The sequence below is a fragment of the Aspergillus pseudotamarii genome (assembly GCF_009193445.1).
Source record: "Aspergillus pseudotamarii strain CBS 117625 unplaced genomic scaffold BDV38scaffold_18, whole genome shotgun sequence".
Lineage (NCBI taxonomy): Eukaryota > Fungi > Ascomycota > Eurotiomycetes > Eurotiales > Aspergillaceae > Aspergillus > Aspergillus pseudotamarii.
Window position 1 is genome coordinate 64,124 of NW_022475032.1, and position 16,093 is coordinate 80,216.

Genomic DNA, 16,093 nt, shown 5'->3' on the forward strand with positions numbered 1-16,093 from the left:
CCTTCTCTGCACGATATAGATCCACCGCCGCTGTATAAGCATCGGCAAACACACTAGCACCCCCAGAGGATACAGACTGGATACAGTGCAAAACCTGGATATGTGGTGGCCGATGGAAATAGAGCAAGCCTGCATAGGAGCTCAAAGCATACGACGTATAGGGGCATTAATCACTTCCGGGACAATGCGCACTTGGCAATCTATGTCAGCTGAGTTCGAAGTAGCGGCATTGAGAATGTACCATCCCATGTATAACCATAAAATGTATCTTTCACTGGCCTAATGCGGGTTGCAATTGTTGCTAGAGACTCCTTGATACCAGACACATTGGTAACAAAAGTCAACCCATCAGTACGGAACTGTTTGACGAGTTGATACAGGACATTTTCGTCTTCCGTATAGCGCTCATATAGGTAGTCCTGTAGATACAAGGCTTTTCTGCTCTACAAAACTTGCGAGGTAGATTTATCTTTCTGGGAACCAGGAGTATAGCCCGATTCTTTTATATCTTGGAGAGCTGTAATGCTCAGTGTAGTGGTGTGCGCCTGTCCATATCTAGCTAAATCATTCCGCTAGGTAGTTTTCACGGTATCAGATAGACTGTCGACTTCAACCTTTCGAGCTTGAATATCAGCAGGTATATCGGCCACAGAAAAAAGCCTTTGCCTGGTTGATTCGTGTACGTATGCTGGACATGAACAGACGTCGCGAAAGAACACAGCTGAAAGGTCAACCACATCTCCATTTAAGGGGATGGATACTTTAGACGGAACCTCAGTGATCAAGACCACCTGCGCGGTAGATGGATTGCGAGGTGGATCTCGCTAACGCCTGTGGATGAAAAGGGCTGGGAGAAGCGACGGTGCTTTGTAGAAGGTCCAAACTCCCTCGTTGAAGACTTTGACTCTAGAGGTCAGTCTGATAATCTGGTACTATACCAAGCAAGTACAGGGTGCTGGATACGCACATTGGAAAAGAATGCATGGAAATTTTTGGCACTTCTGCTCTGTATAGCTGATTTTTGCTGACAGACAGAAACCGCTTGGCTACATAACCTATATCCGTATCTAAACTAAGCGATATTTGCAACTCCGCCATTCCGTACAGAGTACAGAGTACATATTGTCGGAAATAACATTTGTGAAGTGAAAGATCTCGACGAAGCCGAGATTACACAATAGCCAGAGAGATCTTTGAGGGACGTATTAATCGTCCATGTATGGTATTATTTCGCGAGTATCAAAAACCTATCCTTGAGCGTTTCCGAAACCCAAAAATATGCAGCTTAACTTGATTTGCAAAACTATACGAGAACCATGTGCATATCTCGACATTTACCAAGTGGACCATCAAGTTATGGCCATTGCGTAAATGTCTCTCGGGAATATTACAGTGGATACAAGTGAGTATCCTCCATACATACTCCAGGAACCTTGTTTATCGAAGAATACGAGCCCGCGCAGGTCGGTAGTGGAGTTTGGTAGACCCACTCGTATTAACTTGCCTAATCGGTTTCTTGCCACAGGGCTTGAACGTTGATACCACTAGGCCATGGTTGGAAAAGGTATACGCTATAGTTCAGAGGAGCTTCTATTGGCTCTCGAGTGCCCTTGAAAGTGGTCCCAAAATTGAAACGGAGTCATTCGTATCGAATATTCAAAAAGGGCCTAGAGCTTAATCAAGCAAGATATGAGCCTTGCTGAAAAGGCCTGCTCGAAGCGAATGCTATTCGGGGTGTTTGAGTATAATACTTGTGTTGTCCAATCTTTAAGACACTTTGAATATTCAGTAGTAGTATCTTCTTCACATCTCGCAAGATGATTGCAGTAGAGACGCAGATATCGAATACATCTCCAGACGCCGACCGGCGCCAAACGGGGAAGACGCCCTTGCAATTGATTTCCCAAGGTGCTTGTCTCCCTGGAATTCCAAGCCATCCAACGTTCACTGCTCATAGAAAATGGATCTTGGAGCAAATGGCACTTGCCTTCCGGGTTTTTGCACGAAAGGACTATACTGATGGGATGGCCGGTCACATTTCTGTACGCGATCCGGAGAACCCTCACACATTCTGGACGGTAAGAAGAACCACGATACTGTTTACCATCCACTAAAGCTGACAAGTCACCTAGAACCCACTAGCTGTGCATTTTGGAATATTGAAGGCGAGCGATATGATCCTGGTCAACTACGAGGGTATCCCAATTGGCGGTAATTTGACCCTTCCTATTTTTACCCTGCCCTAGCCTAATCCAATTTCGAAGGGAACATGAGCCGCCCGGCCAATGCCGCGGGCTTTTTAATTCACAGTGCTGTACATAAAGCTCGACCTGACGTTGATGCTGCTTGTCATACCCATAGCCCCCATGGGATGGCATGGAGTGCTTTCGGACGACCTTTGGAAATGTTGACGCAGGATGCCGCTTACCTCTACGGTGATGCACAGGCGGTTTACAAGGTATGAATTCTTATGGCGATCGTTGTTCACGATCTAACCCTCTTAGGACTTTGGAGGTGTTGTTCTTACGGAAGAAGAGGGCAATAAAATTGGAGAGGCTCTAGGTAAGATATTGAAGTTCCTTTTGAAACGACACTTGACTGATAGTTTTATCAAGGGAACAAAGGCAAGGGCATGATTCTACAGAACCATGGTCTGCTAACAGTAGGCTCCACTGTCTCCGAGGCATGCTTCTTGATGACCCTCATGGAGCGTGCCTGCCAGTGCCAGCTACTTGCTGAGGCTGCCGAAGCAAATGGCCTGAAAAAGGTGTATATTCCCGAAGAAAGCGCAAGATACACGTTCGAAAATTCCAGCGATGCTGAGACACTGTACTGGGAGGGCCAGCCAGACCTTCAGTTTGAAGAATATATGAGCAAAGGGGAGCATAGAAACTGATATAGTTAACTTTAAATATGATCATGACGATATGGTAGCATTGTCACAATTCGATTTTCAATATCTCAAGGAAAGAGCAGCCTTGTAAGAACTCGAACGGAAACTCACCATGTTTTTAGTATAGTTCACGTCGCAGTGACGAGACATCGAGATGTAAAGCGATTTTCTCACAGGTGTTTCTCACTCCTCACTGGTATCGATCTGGCCCTACCAGCGCAGTAGTCATATCAAATATATCAGTTAAATTAATCACGACATACTATCATATCCTTCAGCAGGATAACGCGCAATCTCTTCATGTACCAAGTAAAATTAACACGAACCCCACTGCAATCCTTTTCATCCGCTCCCTTTCTGCTTAAGGAGATAGAATAGCAAGAGTACCGGAAAGCTTCAAGTTGTTCTGTGGATACTGGGCCCACTAGGTATTTGAACGGTTACCGTATCGGCACGTTCAAGTTCTGATAATACGGTCCCACCTCTGGTACCCTATTTCCGGGGCAGTCTTATCTATTCATATCGAACTGCTGCTTTAGGCTTAGATCTCCAACGGATGCCTACCATACACAAGCCGATGCGCAGACCATTTAGCTTCTTATGAATTCAAAGCGACATAGAACAAGTAGGGAAATGGTCTCAAAGGCTAAGAATACTCATAAATATATTCTGCCATCTCCTTCACTGCAGTCCCATGCTTCCACATCAAGACCGGCTTCAAGTTCCCACTGCGCCTTTGGCCCCACTGCGCCCTTGTGCTATTTCCCAAAGCGCCCTTTATCTCCCACTGCGCCTTTGAATCACTTAAAGTATGCGGGAATTACAAGACATAGAGCAAAAAAGGTCTCCCCAACCACAGTACGGAGGCCATAGCCCCCCTGCGGAAACCAGGAACGACGATGCAGATATCAATGGAATCATTGAAGGACACCCCCAGCTCGATCGCAATTTCTCGGTGCTTTCCTTAATAGGAATTGCATTTTGTATGTCGAACTCATGGTTCGGTATTTCGGCGTCGATGATTACCGGGATTGCCTCTGGCGGCACGGTTCTAATCATCTACGGCTCGATATGGATCACATTAGTCTCGATGGCTGTCGGGGCATCCCTTTCGGAGCTGGCGAGCGCGATGCCCAATGCAGGAGGCCAGTATATCTGGGTACACGAGCTGGGCCCTCGTCGCTGCGCCAAGTTCTTGTCATTTCTCACAGGATGGCTGGGCTATGCTGGAGCCATCTTTGCATCAGCAAGTGTCGTACTGAGCTTGTCCCAGGCAATACTTGGCATGTGGTAACTAAGTCATCCATATTTGTAAGATCTTCAGTTCCTGTAACTGATTCGGCAGCTATGCATTTTGCCCTTCATTGGGGTCATGTTCATTCGAACAGTATCTTCCTGCTAACTGACTACATAATCGCAGTGAGATCAAAGCCACGCACATCGTGCTAACTTATGAACTTATCAATTTCCTATGCCATATTCTCAACTGCGTTGGGAGGATTCTCCCTACCGTAGCCAAAATTTCTCTTTACACCTCGTTGGGCTCCTTTTTTATTATCCTTATTACGGTACCCGCATGTGCACGAACCCACGCCAGTGCCAAATTTGTGTTCACCAACTTTGTCAATTCGACAGGCTGGAGCTCAGACGCCCTCGCGGTTGTGGTTGGACTTGTCAACCCCAATTGGATTTTCGCTTGTCTGGACTCTGCATCACATCTTTCGGAGGAGGTCCCAACTCCAGAAAGAAACATCCCCATTGCTATTTTCGCAACCATAGGAATTGGCTTCGTTACGTCTTGGACCTATTGCATCTCGATATTTTTCGCAATCAACGACCTTGACAGCCTAGTGAACTCCCCGACTGGTGTCCCCATTCTCGAACTATTTAACCAGGCTTTAGAGAACAAAGTCGGCGCCATTTGCCTTGAAACGATTCTAGTAGCAACTGGTTTTGGTTGTATAATCGCCTGCCATACCTGGCAATCTCGTGTTTGTTGGGCCTTTTCTCGTGATGGCGGCTTACCGGGCCATCAATGGCTATCAAAAGTCCATGACAGATTGGGAGTACCATTGACAGCCCATGTTAGCAGCTCCATGTTGGTTGGTGCTCTTGGTCTCATTTACCTCGGTTCTTCTACAGCCTTCAACAGCATGATTATCTCATGCATTTCGCTTTTGTATGTTTCATACATTATTCCAATACTGTGCCTCTGGTATAGGAAGCGATCGATCCGCCATGGACCCTTTTGGCTAGGCAGACTCGGCTTGTTCGCAAATGTTGTCACCATTTGCTGGACGATGTTCTCACTTGTGATGTATTCGTTTCCTGCAACGATGCCAGTTCAAGCCAATAGTAGGTTCGATTCATAGTAACACTAGCGTGATTAGTGCTGACGCCAAACTAGATATGAATTATGTTGCGGTCATTTATGTGGTGTGCATGTTGATCATACTGGTTGATTGGTTTCTGCGTGGAAACCGGTCGTTTAGGTCACCGGTGCGCGCACCAGAAATCTTACAATGAGCCACCCTGTGTTCACATAGCTTAAATTTTCAAAAGCATAGCATAGGAATGCCCCAGTCCACGGCCAAATTAGGTTTTCCATATATTCAGTTCTTAGTAAGAATAGAAATGTGAAGAAACGACTCGCACCTGATCAATACTATACTAGTCCTTGTACTGGTACTGGCACTATCTACTACGTAGTCATATGGAGACTTCTGGTTGTCAAAAAACCTTTTTATATCCGTGTTAGCGGTAGAATTTGAACCGGGAAGAAAATTAGAAATAAGTGACCCGATTAGTGGGTATTGAATGAAACGACTCTTTGGTCCAGTTTCTAAATCATACTCAATTTTTCTTGTATCCAAGTGATAGAAGGCGATTCCTCGCAGATGGGCCTATTACGAATGATTTTGAACGGATTGATATTTAATTAGATGGGTAGTGTAGTATTTTCAAGGAGATAGAGACGACCTGAAGGACTTAGAGCTTCGCTCCTAGGTTTACGTGGACAGATTTGATCACCGAGTAGGCCTCCATTCCAGCTTGACCCAGTTCACGACCAATGCCACTTTGCTTCATTCCTCCGAATGGCGTCAACGAGTCACTGTCATTGCTGCTGTTTATCCAGACCGTTCCACTTTCAATCTTCTTCGCCAAACGATGACATCTAGTAATGTCTTGAGAGAACACAGCAGACGCCAACCCATATGGAGAATTATTTGCTTGCTCAATGGCATCCTCTTCGGACTCAAATGGTGAGATGGCGACAACTGGTCCAAAAATCTCTTCTTGGTAAATTTTCATGTCAGGAGAGACATCACAGAAGATTGTTGGCTCAATGAAAAATCCTTTGCCACTGGGACCTCTGCAGGAAGATCCTCCCAATACGAGCCGGGCGCCCTGTTTCACGCCCGAATCAATATAGGCCAGGATTTTGTCCTGCTGAGATTTCGAAATCTGGGGCCCTTGGAATGTACTTTCGGCAAATGGATCGCCGACTTTGCTAGTCTTCTCAGTGAAGGTCTTGAAGGCGTCAACGAATGACTCGTATACTTCCTTTTCGACCAGAATGCGACTAGTACCGGAGCAGATTTGGCCTTGGTTGCTCATGATACCGGTATGTGCCCATTTCACAGCCTGTTCCATGTCGGCGTCCTTGAACACAAGCAACGGCGACTTGCCGCCAGTCTCCAGTGTAATGGCTTTGAGATTAGAAGCAGCCATCTTCATTATTTCGCGGCCAGTGGATGTGCTTCCCGTGAACGCAATTTTTTGAATATCAGGGTGTGCCGCGATGGCAGCGCCCGCCTCTCGACCGTGCCCATTGAGAATGTTCACAACGCCCGGAGGGAAGCCAGCAGATGTTATGAGATCCGCGAGATAGAGAATCGCCAGTGGCGTGAGTTCAGAAGGCTTAAGCACCACAGTGTTTCCACACTAAAAACAAAAATCAGTAATCTGTCACTGGGCTCGTCTTTTCCATCGGGGCACGATCTTACTGCTAATGCGGGGCCCAGCTTCCACGCCGCCATCATCAACGGGTAATTCCAAGGGATAATCTGACCGCATACACCGAAAGGCTCCCGAATGGTATACGCAAATTTTGAAGCGCCACCATCAACGATCTGACCATGTGCTTTATCCGCCCACCCTGCGAAGTACCGTAGACACGTGATCAATTCGGCGACATCTTCATTCAAAGCGACCCTATAAGGCTTTCCACTGTCCCACGCTTCAAGAGTCGCTAGATCGACACTGTACTCTTCTACCAAGTCACTCAGTCTCCTCAGTAGGCTTCCTCGGCTTGATGGATGAAGATCTGCCCAGCTTGGATCCTTGAGTGCGGCTTTGGCTGTTTTCACTGCAGCATCCACATCCACTTTGGTAGCGGCTTGCACAGATGTGATGACGGTCTCATCTCTAGTGTAGATGTCAGGAATTGAAAACTCTCTACGCATGGTTATACCAATTTACTCACGCGGGATTGATGCTTTCAATCAGCCCGCCTTCGGTGGCGCGCACCCATTTATTGCCAATGAACAATCCAGTTTCAAGAGTGATTTTGCGCCCATTCGGGGCTACTAGCTGTTGGCGTGTTGAAGCCATTTCCCCGGGGTGTAATGATCTTGAGGAAGGTTTTGGGGGCAAAAGAACAAAAATCTTGTCAAGGTTGCGGTTTCGGATACTAGTAAGTTCGCGGAGAATAAATCGAATGCAAATGAATTGGCCATTTTTACATTTTTACAGCGGCTGAAGTACTTACTATAGAAGGTTGTCGTGTTTAAGTAAGAGACTAAACCGGAACAGGCAGCCAAGACGGAAAAATAGAGTTCTTTTGAATGTGGGACTTGGACGAAGACGTGCCTGAAGCTCTGACGTAAGTAGACTCAGTTACAAAATCAGGCCAAAATTACCACAGTAGAGACTGCATGGTCGTACTAGTCAGCTTCTTAGAACAATACAGGTACTCATCTTGCCGTCAATCCCGAACAGGCTACAAATTTTGCACCGGTATAGTGTATTTACTAAGGAACTACTCACTAGTCCCGAGTACTTGTCACCTCAGTGACCAAACAGGTTTGCTAGCATTGGGGTGCTCGTGGACTATTCTTGTCTTATAAGAGAGGACTCGAAACTCAAAATATGTGCCGACTTTACCCATGGGTGGAAATGCCTTTTTATGGTTGTTTAGATCCCCCGTTCATCCGAGTCCGATCCAAGTTTGCTTGGATGACTCGATACATTGGTGAGCCATTGTATGATCTCTTGCCAGTTTCTTGTCATGGAGTACCTGGCCCACACGTAATGATTCAGACACATACCAACCCGCATGCTATTGTGCATTACTAGTACGTTTCCGAATCCCATAGTTCATAAATGCAGGATTACATGTCCGGTACCCGTACCAAATGATCGTAATCTAGAATCCAGATGAAGCACCTGCCAATCAGGTTAGGAAAGAATATTCGGATTCTAATTGCAAGTAGACGAATGGGTGTCATGCTAGCGCCCTTGTCAGAGTATTTTACGAAGTTTGAAACTGCCAGTGCCAGTGTGGGCACAACTGCACCACCATCAGCATTAGTACTTATACTCCCCTTTTCCACTCCCCCTGTCTCAAAAGATTCCCTTGAAACACTTGCAAATTTAGGTTTACTGCCTCGGTCGCCGAAGGTTACCTCCATCAGTCCCTGTCTCCGGAAGCCTTGGAAGATTGTCCCCCTTGGTTCCTGAAAATGACGATTGTCAATGAAATCTCGGCACCTGAGGCCAACAGCTACGACTATGTCATTGTCGGGGGTGGAACAGCTGGCTGTGTGATCGCCTCACGGCTCGCCCAGTTTCTGCCGAATAAACGAATTCTCGTTATCGAAGGCGGCCCCAGTGACTTCATGGACGATCGAGTCCTGAAGTTGAAAGACTGGCTCAATTTACTGGGTGGCGAATTTGACTACGACTACCCTATCGTTGAGCAGCCTCATGGTAGATATCACCTGGATGCCGAATCATTGTATTGTGAATCGAGGATACACTTTCAATACTGACAGGTGGTATAGGCAATAGTCATATCCGTCACTCTCGGGCAAAGGTGCTAGGCGGTTGCTCTAGTCATAACACTCTCATCTCTTTTCGCCCTTTCGAATTCGATTGCCAGAGCTGGGTTTCCAAGGGCTGTACAGGCTGGGATTTCGAAACTTTCACGCGACTGATCGACAACCTGCGCAACAGGATTCAGGTTGTGGACCCTCGTCATCAGAACCAGCTTTGTAAAGACTGGATTGAGTCTTGTTCGACCGCCATGGAGATTCCTATCATCGAGGATTTCAACAAAGAGATCCGGAGCAATGGCGATCTGACAGCGGGGGTTGGGTTTTTCAACATCTCCTACAATCCGAATGACGGTCGCCGCAGTAGCGCAAGCGTTGCTTATATTCACCCTATTCTGCGTGGGGAAGAAAGACGCCCTAATTTGACAATTCTTACCAATGCCTGGGTGTCCAGAATCAATGTTGAGGGTAATGATTCTGTCGTCGGTGTCAATGTAAAACTTCATTCGGGTGTTTGTCTGGATGTCCGCGCGAGAAAGGAGACAATTCTATCTGCTGGCGCGATCGATACTCCCCGCTTGATGATGCTTTCCGGTATTGGCCCTCATGCACAGCTATCTGCTCTAGGTATCCCCGTTGTTAAGGATATCCTTGGCGTTGGAGAAAACTTGCTTGACCATCCAGAGAGTCTCATTATGTGGGAGCTCAATAGACCTTTCCCCCGTGATCAAACGACTATGGACTCGGATGCTGGAGTTTTTCTCCGCCGGGAAAATGGCAATGGTTCTGCTGCGGACATAATGATGCATTGCTACCAGGGAGCTTACTCTGTCAACACGAATCGTCTAGGTTACGAGGAACCTGTGAATGCTTTTTGCATGAGTCCAAATGTTCCTCGCCCTCGCTCTCGTGGTCGCATGTATCTAGTCTCGCCCGACCCAGACGTCAAACCGGCTCTCGACTTTCGTTATTTTACCGATCCGGAGGGGTATGATGCGGCCACTATCGTGGCTGGCCTAAAAGCGGCCCGACAAATTGCTCAACAGACCCCGTTCAAAAACTGGATCCAACGGGAGGTTGCTCCAGGCCCTGAGATACAGACAGATGAGGAATTGTCTGAGTATGGCCGCCGTGTGGCGCACACTGTCTATCACCCGGCGGGAACTACGAAGATGGGCGACGTTGTACGCGACAAAATGGCCGTGGTAGATCCTGAACTCAAAGTGCGTGGCCTAAAAGGTGTACGCATTGCCGATGCTGGCGTTTTCCCTGATATGCCAAGCGTCAACCCAATGCTCACGGTGTTAGCTATCGGTGAGCGTGCTGCCGAATTGATCGCCATGGACGCCGGCTGGAAGCCTTCAAAGTCCCATCTGTAGACAACATTGGCTGTTCAGCGTCGGAAGCGGGAGCCCCCTTTAGTGTCAATACGTTGATTTGCCAACCGTTAGAAATACCACAATATGGAGACGTTCATTGACTGCAGTAAACATGAGAATTTGCAAGGGAGAATGTGCTCACTATACCTTCCCTTTTCGCTAGTATCGTGCCTAAATCTCTCTATTAGGGTACCAAGAGTGAGTGATGTGCTAACAAATAAAGTAGACGCCGACGAGGACTTTTGAAACAAACCATTTTCCTATAACTGTCATTGAACCCAGGACCAATTGGGAGAATGGAGACATTCAGAGAGAAAATCGACAGCAAGTGCCAGGTTAAAAATGTAAACAAATCCATGGGCTAGTTGTCCGTGTCCACCGTCTCTCAACCCATTTCTGGATGTCATATTTTGAAAGCTCCACCCATTATGGTCAGGGGACCCATGAATACCCGAAAGCAACTCCTAGTTGGCCCAAGCCATTTACCACAAATCCAAAGCCAGCCAAGGCATCCACAGAAGGCAAAAAAAAGCGGTTCCCGACTTATCTGGAGCCGTCTCGAAGCGGCTAGGATCTCCGCCTGCATCTCGAACGGCAGATCATCGATTGTAGTTGCAAACCCCCACAACCTGCCCACGTTGCCAAGAATTTACATGTTAGCTAGCACTTGGCTTTTCTTGATATGTTGACTTTGCCATTGGATGTGAGAGGGGCTAAGGGAAAGCCTGGGAGAAGCAGCAGATGGATTTCGTGCATCGGCGATTCCCTGTAGATGTTGCTTTAGTTTTGTGTTTGTCCTCGCCCTCGTCCGGGGAAGTGGAGGGATTCGGAGATGGTAAATCGGTGGGTGACATGTTCCGGATCGGTTCGACTAGTGATGGTTTTGCTTTTGTCGAAAGAACAAGTTCAGAAATGTTGCACTGGTAGCGGTTGTGCTCACTTTAATTAGAGTCTTTGTCGAAGTATGAGGGTAAAGCGTTGCCGAATTTGGTCTAGTACACAGCTGGGGCTGTCACGTTACTTTTTGGGCTACGCTCAATGTGAACCCGTGCGGGGTCATTTGTTCGATCTATGCCCTGCTTTTGCTAGTAGCTGCCACAATTACCCTCGTCAGCATGGATACGACAAGTTACCCTGGGGATGATTCTACTCCATCAAGTAATCTCCCGGAGCGCCCCACCAAACGACCTCGTAAAAAAGCACCCAAGTCCCGAAACGGCTGCGCACGGTGCAAGAAGAGACGCGTGAGTTATGAACTTGCTTCCTGCTTGCGGTTGTTTGACCTTGCTAACCCTAGTAGATTAAATGCGACGAGAAACACCCAGCATGCGATAACTGCATCAAATTTGGTTGTCAGTGCCCGGGGTTTCAGCAAAATCTTCGCTGGTCGAAAAAGTATCAGCGAGTTGGGAGACCTTCGGCGGTTGATAACCCCGAGGAAACAGTTTACCCTTCTGCTGTTGTGGCATCCTCAATACAACAGGCGGGCAATGCGGACAATGAGCTTGTGCCCCTAGATTCATCTAATACTTCCCAAAATGATCTCAATGGCTGGAGTGTCGACGATGATCCGTCCACACTACCCGTATTCCCAGATTCTTGGCTATTCACACTAGAAGACTGTGGAGTATTCCTAGACCACGATGGGAGTCCAGAAGAAGAGACTACTTCGGTCCAGGATGGTACCTTGGCTGTCTTAAATTCACCTAATGGTTCGGATGTGACAACAAACCCGGCAATGTTACGAACCCCTACCCACCTCTCGACGATGTTGATCGAGCATTGGTTTGCGTATGTTTGCCCACTATGGTCGGCCTTTGACTCTGCAGTCAGTTATAGTCGGCAATTAGCCCTAAGTACATGGGGTTCATCGAAGGCTGTCTTTTATACAATGCAAGCCATGTCGGCAGCCTATATATCGGTCACCATGCCACATTTTGACGAGACTCTACACTCGCTAAAATCTCTAGCGGTTGGTGCAATTGAAGAGGAGACTCGCCTGGTGCGCAGATCTCCGTCGCCTAAGGTCAAGGCCGATCTTGTTTATGCGGTATTCACCCTGGGGAACTCGGTCAATTGGACTGCTTCGGGAATGGACGAGAATCCATGGCTGGGATCTGCTCGCGAGCTGATGTCGATGTGGTCACTGGACATGTCCATTTCAGATGCTCCAATACATGCGTATTTCTGCCAAGCTTTGACGTATTGGGAAATGCTTCTCGCTGCCAGAGGATGTGGTTCTGTACCAGGAAAGCTAGCAAAAAAGCGACAGCGCTATTATGCGAAGATCCAACAAGCGATGGGCTTATCCAATTCCAGCGATGACAACAACAATGACCCTTACGGGGAACCTATTTACGGACCGGGGCCGGCTATGCCAGGAACCGGAACCAGGCCGAATTCATGGTCTGGGGTGTCGAATGAGGTTATTGATGTTTTTGGTCAGGTCCTGGCTTTATGCTATCATGCACATCATTCCAGTCGCAAGAGCCAAGGAAACTTCAACACGAAGAGAGCAACTCTAGGACTTTGTGATGTATCACTGGCACATGAGTTACAACGAGATTTGTTGAACATGGACTTCGAATCGCTTATTCTCATAGACGAGGTGCACGGATTTCCCGTTCAAACACAGGACGACAATACACCAATTGCTCATTTACTACAAACTGCCGAAGCATATCGTCAAGCTGCTTTGCTACAGCTGCATCTTTCATTCCATGATCTGACGATGACATCAAAAAACACGTTGTCGGGATTGACAGAGGCTCGCCCTGGTAATATCGGTGATACAGTCGTGGGAGATGGAGAATCTCGAAAGGAGGATATTCTTTCCATGACGCTCCACTTGATCAATATCCTAGAACGAATTCCTGGCCAATCAGGCTCTCGGTCACTTCATCTCATGCTTTATCTCTCAGCTGTAGCGGGCCTTCAAGTCGATACTTCATTTGTCGGATATCCTGAAAGCAATCACGGGCCTGAGGGTCGAGGTGCAGGTGATCGATATCATGGTCCCGCTACCTCAGAACCCTTCAATAGAATGATAGCAGTGGACGCCGGTTCACAAGATCTCTTGGGCTCGAATACTGCGGCTTCCGTCGATAGAGTCGTTACACGATCGACTTTGGAGGTATCCCGAGCTAGACAATTCATTCTCGCACGACTCGGTAGCCTCCGACAGACACTCCCTCACAGGAGGGTGGACAGTACCATAGAATTCGCGAAAGATATCTGGAAACAGTACGATACTCAAGGCTCACAGCCTTATAGTATTGTTTATTGGCTAGACGTTATGACCGAGAAAGGCTCTAGGGTGACACTTTGGTGATTCAAGTTTACTACCAACTTAAACTTGAACGATAATGTATCGGGAAATACATTTTGATTTTCCTCAGATGTCTTCTAGCTCTATTCCAACCCACGAGTAACTGATGCGTCCCCTAGTGTCGAATACGTCTCATACTATAATAAAATTATAATTTTCAGATCTAATCCGAGCAAATTCAATCCAAGAACCCAACCCGTCACCATCAAACTCCCACCAAGATCGCAAGAACGACAACACACGAGCTCGATCCAACGTCCGGCTTACATGCATAACAGCCTTGAAACTATGTTCGATCATTTCCTGGGCTGCACGATCCGAACGCACCTCCGTCCCGGCGATGAAAAGCGGCCAAACAAGATCCTGGGCGAAATGGAGCCCGGTTCGAAGTTTGGTTAATTCTTTGAGGTCGTGCATTATGTGAGTGTGGGAGTATGTTATTTTTGCGTCGGCACTCGCATCCGAGTCCGAGGCATTGGACAACAGAGCTTGGGCAGTATAGATCAATGTAGCGTGGTAGTACATTCGTACCACCAGTGCGAAGTTCCGGCGGTCGACATCGGACCAGAAATTGATGTTGTTGGTAATTTGTAATGAATCAGCTCTGGCCGATTCGATTTCTGTATAGATACCCTGAGCTTGACAATGAGATGATGTGGCGGTCCGGTCCGAGTCTAAGGACTGCTCCCCAGCTCTCTTCAGGCGTTCCAGTTGAGTGATGCGATGAATGATATGCACAAAGCCGGATAAGGCAGCATCTTCGTTGCTCGTTGGCGGCTTCATTACTATCTTGTCAACTGGCTTGAAATTGGTCAAGTTCATCCATACCGATGTTGCATAGTATTCTTGTAAGAAGAACCGCTGCATATGTGAGAGCGATTGCTCAATCCCCGGGTGGGTCTTTGCGACATTCAAGATTTCCCGGGCGACTGTTAGATGCATGCGCCATTCTGAGGTTTCCGTATTCAGCAGATCGTTGTTGCAGATGATCATCACAGATGCTAGAGTTGGGAACAAGGATGCAGCTGGGCATGTTTCAGATGGAGGTAATGCCGACAGTCTCTTCAGTTCGGAGACCAGTAGAGACAAGGCATGTCGATGATGCGACTGTGATAGGTCTTTAAATTTTTGACACCATGGATCGTTCTTTGGATATTGTAAGGACAGATCCGTTGCTGCGAGCGCGAAAACGGAAGAACGGACGGCATCGCAGGTTTCGCTTAGAGGTAAAACGATCCTTCGCCAGGGATTTTGAGGTCCATCAACCCATGCCAGTCTCCTCGCGACGCGGTCTGTGAACCAAGCGAGTAACCTCGGCGCATGTGGTGAATGTGGTGGCGGTTGCAGCCATCGCAGATTACTCGTAGGGTCCAGCAAGTGCGAGTGCGACTTGATTCGAGGGTCGTTGTGGCCGGGCGATTTCGACACTAACGAGGAATTCTTCATAGGCAATGACCTTCCCATCAGATTACCTCGACTGGCGACGCCTTGGTCCCATTTTAATTGTACGCCGTAGCCTGGACATTTGAGGCAACGCTTGCCGCATTTCCTGCATGCTGGCCGGACACGATCGCACTTTAGGCGCCGTCTTTGACAATTGGAGCAATCTACACCCGTTTAGTGATGCTCTTACTTGTGTGAGTTGGGAATGTACCTTTTGCAGCGGTGGGTGGCTGTTCAGACATGTCTTACTACTAGTAACAAGAGGGGAAGGCTTCTTGAGGTGGTTTTTTGGAGGTTCACCAAAGATTTGAATTCATTCCTCATACTAATTACAGGGTGTGACAAAACGCCAGCGGTTGATGCGTATTACCAGTACCGTGTGGGGAAACATCCTACTAGACCGTATAAATCGACTTGAGGGATCTACCGCCTCCGACACCGCCGTCTCTGGTGCCTGTGGATTCCCGTTTGATTTGTTCTTCGGACAACGCTGCTTTTCCGAGGTTACCCCGAGTACCATTTTTACAAAACAGGTGCGAGATTGGGTATGCGCTGAATCATCCGCTAACATATCCTCCTATTCATTCCAACAATGTCGTCTCTTCACTGCAGTTGATAGATATTTATTAAGAATGAGAAAAGAGCAGTTAATTCAACTATTAAATCTATATTCTGTTCGTAGTATCTATATACCGCCTTCGTCCTCTTTATCATGTATCGAACTATTATCGAAATATATAAATTCCTCTCCGAGCTCCTCTATTTCAAATATACTTAATGCTTCAAAGCTTGTTAAACTGTTATTGTCTTCCAATGCAGAACCTATTTGAGTATCTGTAGAAGAGCAGCTAGTCTGGGAAGCCTGTGCTTCAAGCTCTAGTTCTGGCTCTGTGTGCCACGGTCTTTTCATTAACGCAGTTAGAACAGGGCTCTTTAGTAAGATGTGCGTCGATGAAATGGTTACAAAGGCCCGAAGGGTCCTTATAATTTCATC

At 47.3% G+C, this 16,093-nt stretch overlaps 6 protein-coding genes across 6 annotated transcripts; 4 read left to right on the forward strand and 2 right to left on the reverse strand.

The window, feature by feature from the left end:
- Nucleotides 1-1,817: 1,817 nt before the first annotated feature.
- Nucleotides 1,818-2,896, forward strand: BDV38DRAFT_291646 (class II aldolase/adducin N-terminal; the record flags this gene model as incomplete). Its single annotated transcript, XM_032061792.1, has 5 exons — nucleotides 1,818-2,078; nucleotides 2,133-2,211; nucleotides 2,265-2,458; nucleotides 2,505-2,562; nucleotides 2,616-2,896. 5 exons carry the CDS (start codon nucleotides 1,818-1,820, stop codon nucleotides 2,894-2,896), a joined length of 873 nt encoding a protein of 290 aa, XP_031914971.1.
- Nucleotides 2,897-3,704: 808 nt separating this feature from the next.
- Nucleotides 3,705-5,419, forward strand: BDV38DRAFT_281470 (amino acid/polyamine transporter I; the record flags this gene model as incomplete). The annotated part of the gene is made up of 3 exons (XM_032059561.1): nucleotides 3,705-4,183; nucleotides 4,314-5,248; nucleotides 5,301-5,419. 3 exons carry the CDS (start codon nucleotides 3,705-3,707, stop codon nucleotides 5,417-5,419), a joined length of 1,533 nt encoding a protein of 510 aa, XP_031914972.1.
- A 462-nt stretch (nucleotides 5,420-5,881) lies between these two features.
- Nucleotides 5,882-7,507, reverse strand: BDV38DRAFT_281471 (aldehyde dehydrogenase; the record flags this gene model as incomplete). The annotated part of the gene is made up of 3 exons (XM_032059562.1): nucleotides 5,882-6,838; nucleotides 6,901-7,321; nucleotides 7,380-7,507. 3 exons carry the CDS (start codon nucleotides 7,505-7,507, stop codon nucleotides 5,882-5,884), a joined length of 1,506 nt encoding a protein of 501 aa, XP_031914973.1.
- A 1,130-nt stretch (nucleotides 7,508-8,637) lies between these two features.
- On the forward strand, nucleotides 8,638-10,328 carry BDV38DRAFT_270129 (GMC family oxidoreductase; the record flags this gene model as incomplete). Its single annotated transcript, XM_032057087.1, has 2 exons — nucleotides 8,638-8,917; nucleotides 8,950-10,328. 2 exons carry the CDS (start codon nucleotides 8,638-8,640, stop codon nucleotides 10,326-10,328), a joined length of 1,659 nt encoding a protein of 552 aa, XP_031914974.1.
- Nucleotides 10,329-11,443: 1,115 nt separating this feature from the next.
- On the forward strand, nucleotides 11,444-13,659 carry BDV38DRAFT_291647 (Zn(II)2Cys6 transcription factor; the record flags this gene model as incomplete). Its single annotated transcript, XM_032061793.1, has 2 exons — nucleotides 11,444-11,572; nucleotides 11,629-13,659. 2 exons carry the CDS (start codon nucleotides 11,444-11,446, stop codon nucleotides 13,657-13,659), a joined length of 2,160 nt encoding a protein of 719 aa, XP_031914975.1.
- Nucleotides 13,660-13,788: 129 nt separating this feature from the next.
- BDV38DRAFT_291648 (Zn(II)2Cys6 transcription factor) lies at nucleotides 13,789-15,341 on the reverse strand (the record flags this gene model as incomplete). Its single annotated transcript, XM_032061794.1, has 2 exons — nucleotides 13,789-15,263; nucleotides 15,311-15,341. The coding sequence occupies 2 exons, from the start codon at nucleotides 15,339-15,341 to the stop codon at nucleotides 13,789-13,791; spliced, it is 1,506 nt and encodes a 501-aa protein (XP_031914976.1).
- Between the last annotated feature and the right edge of the window lie 752 nt (nucleotides 15,342-16,093).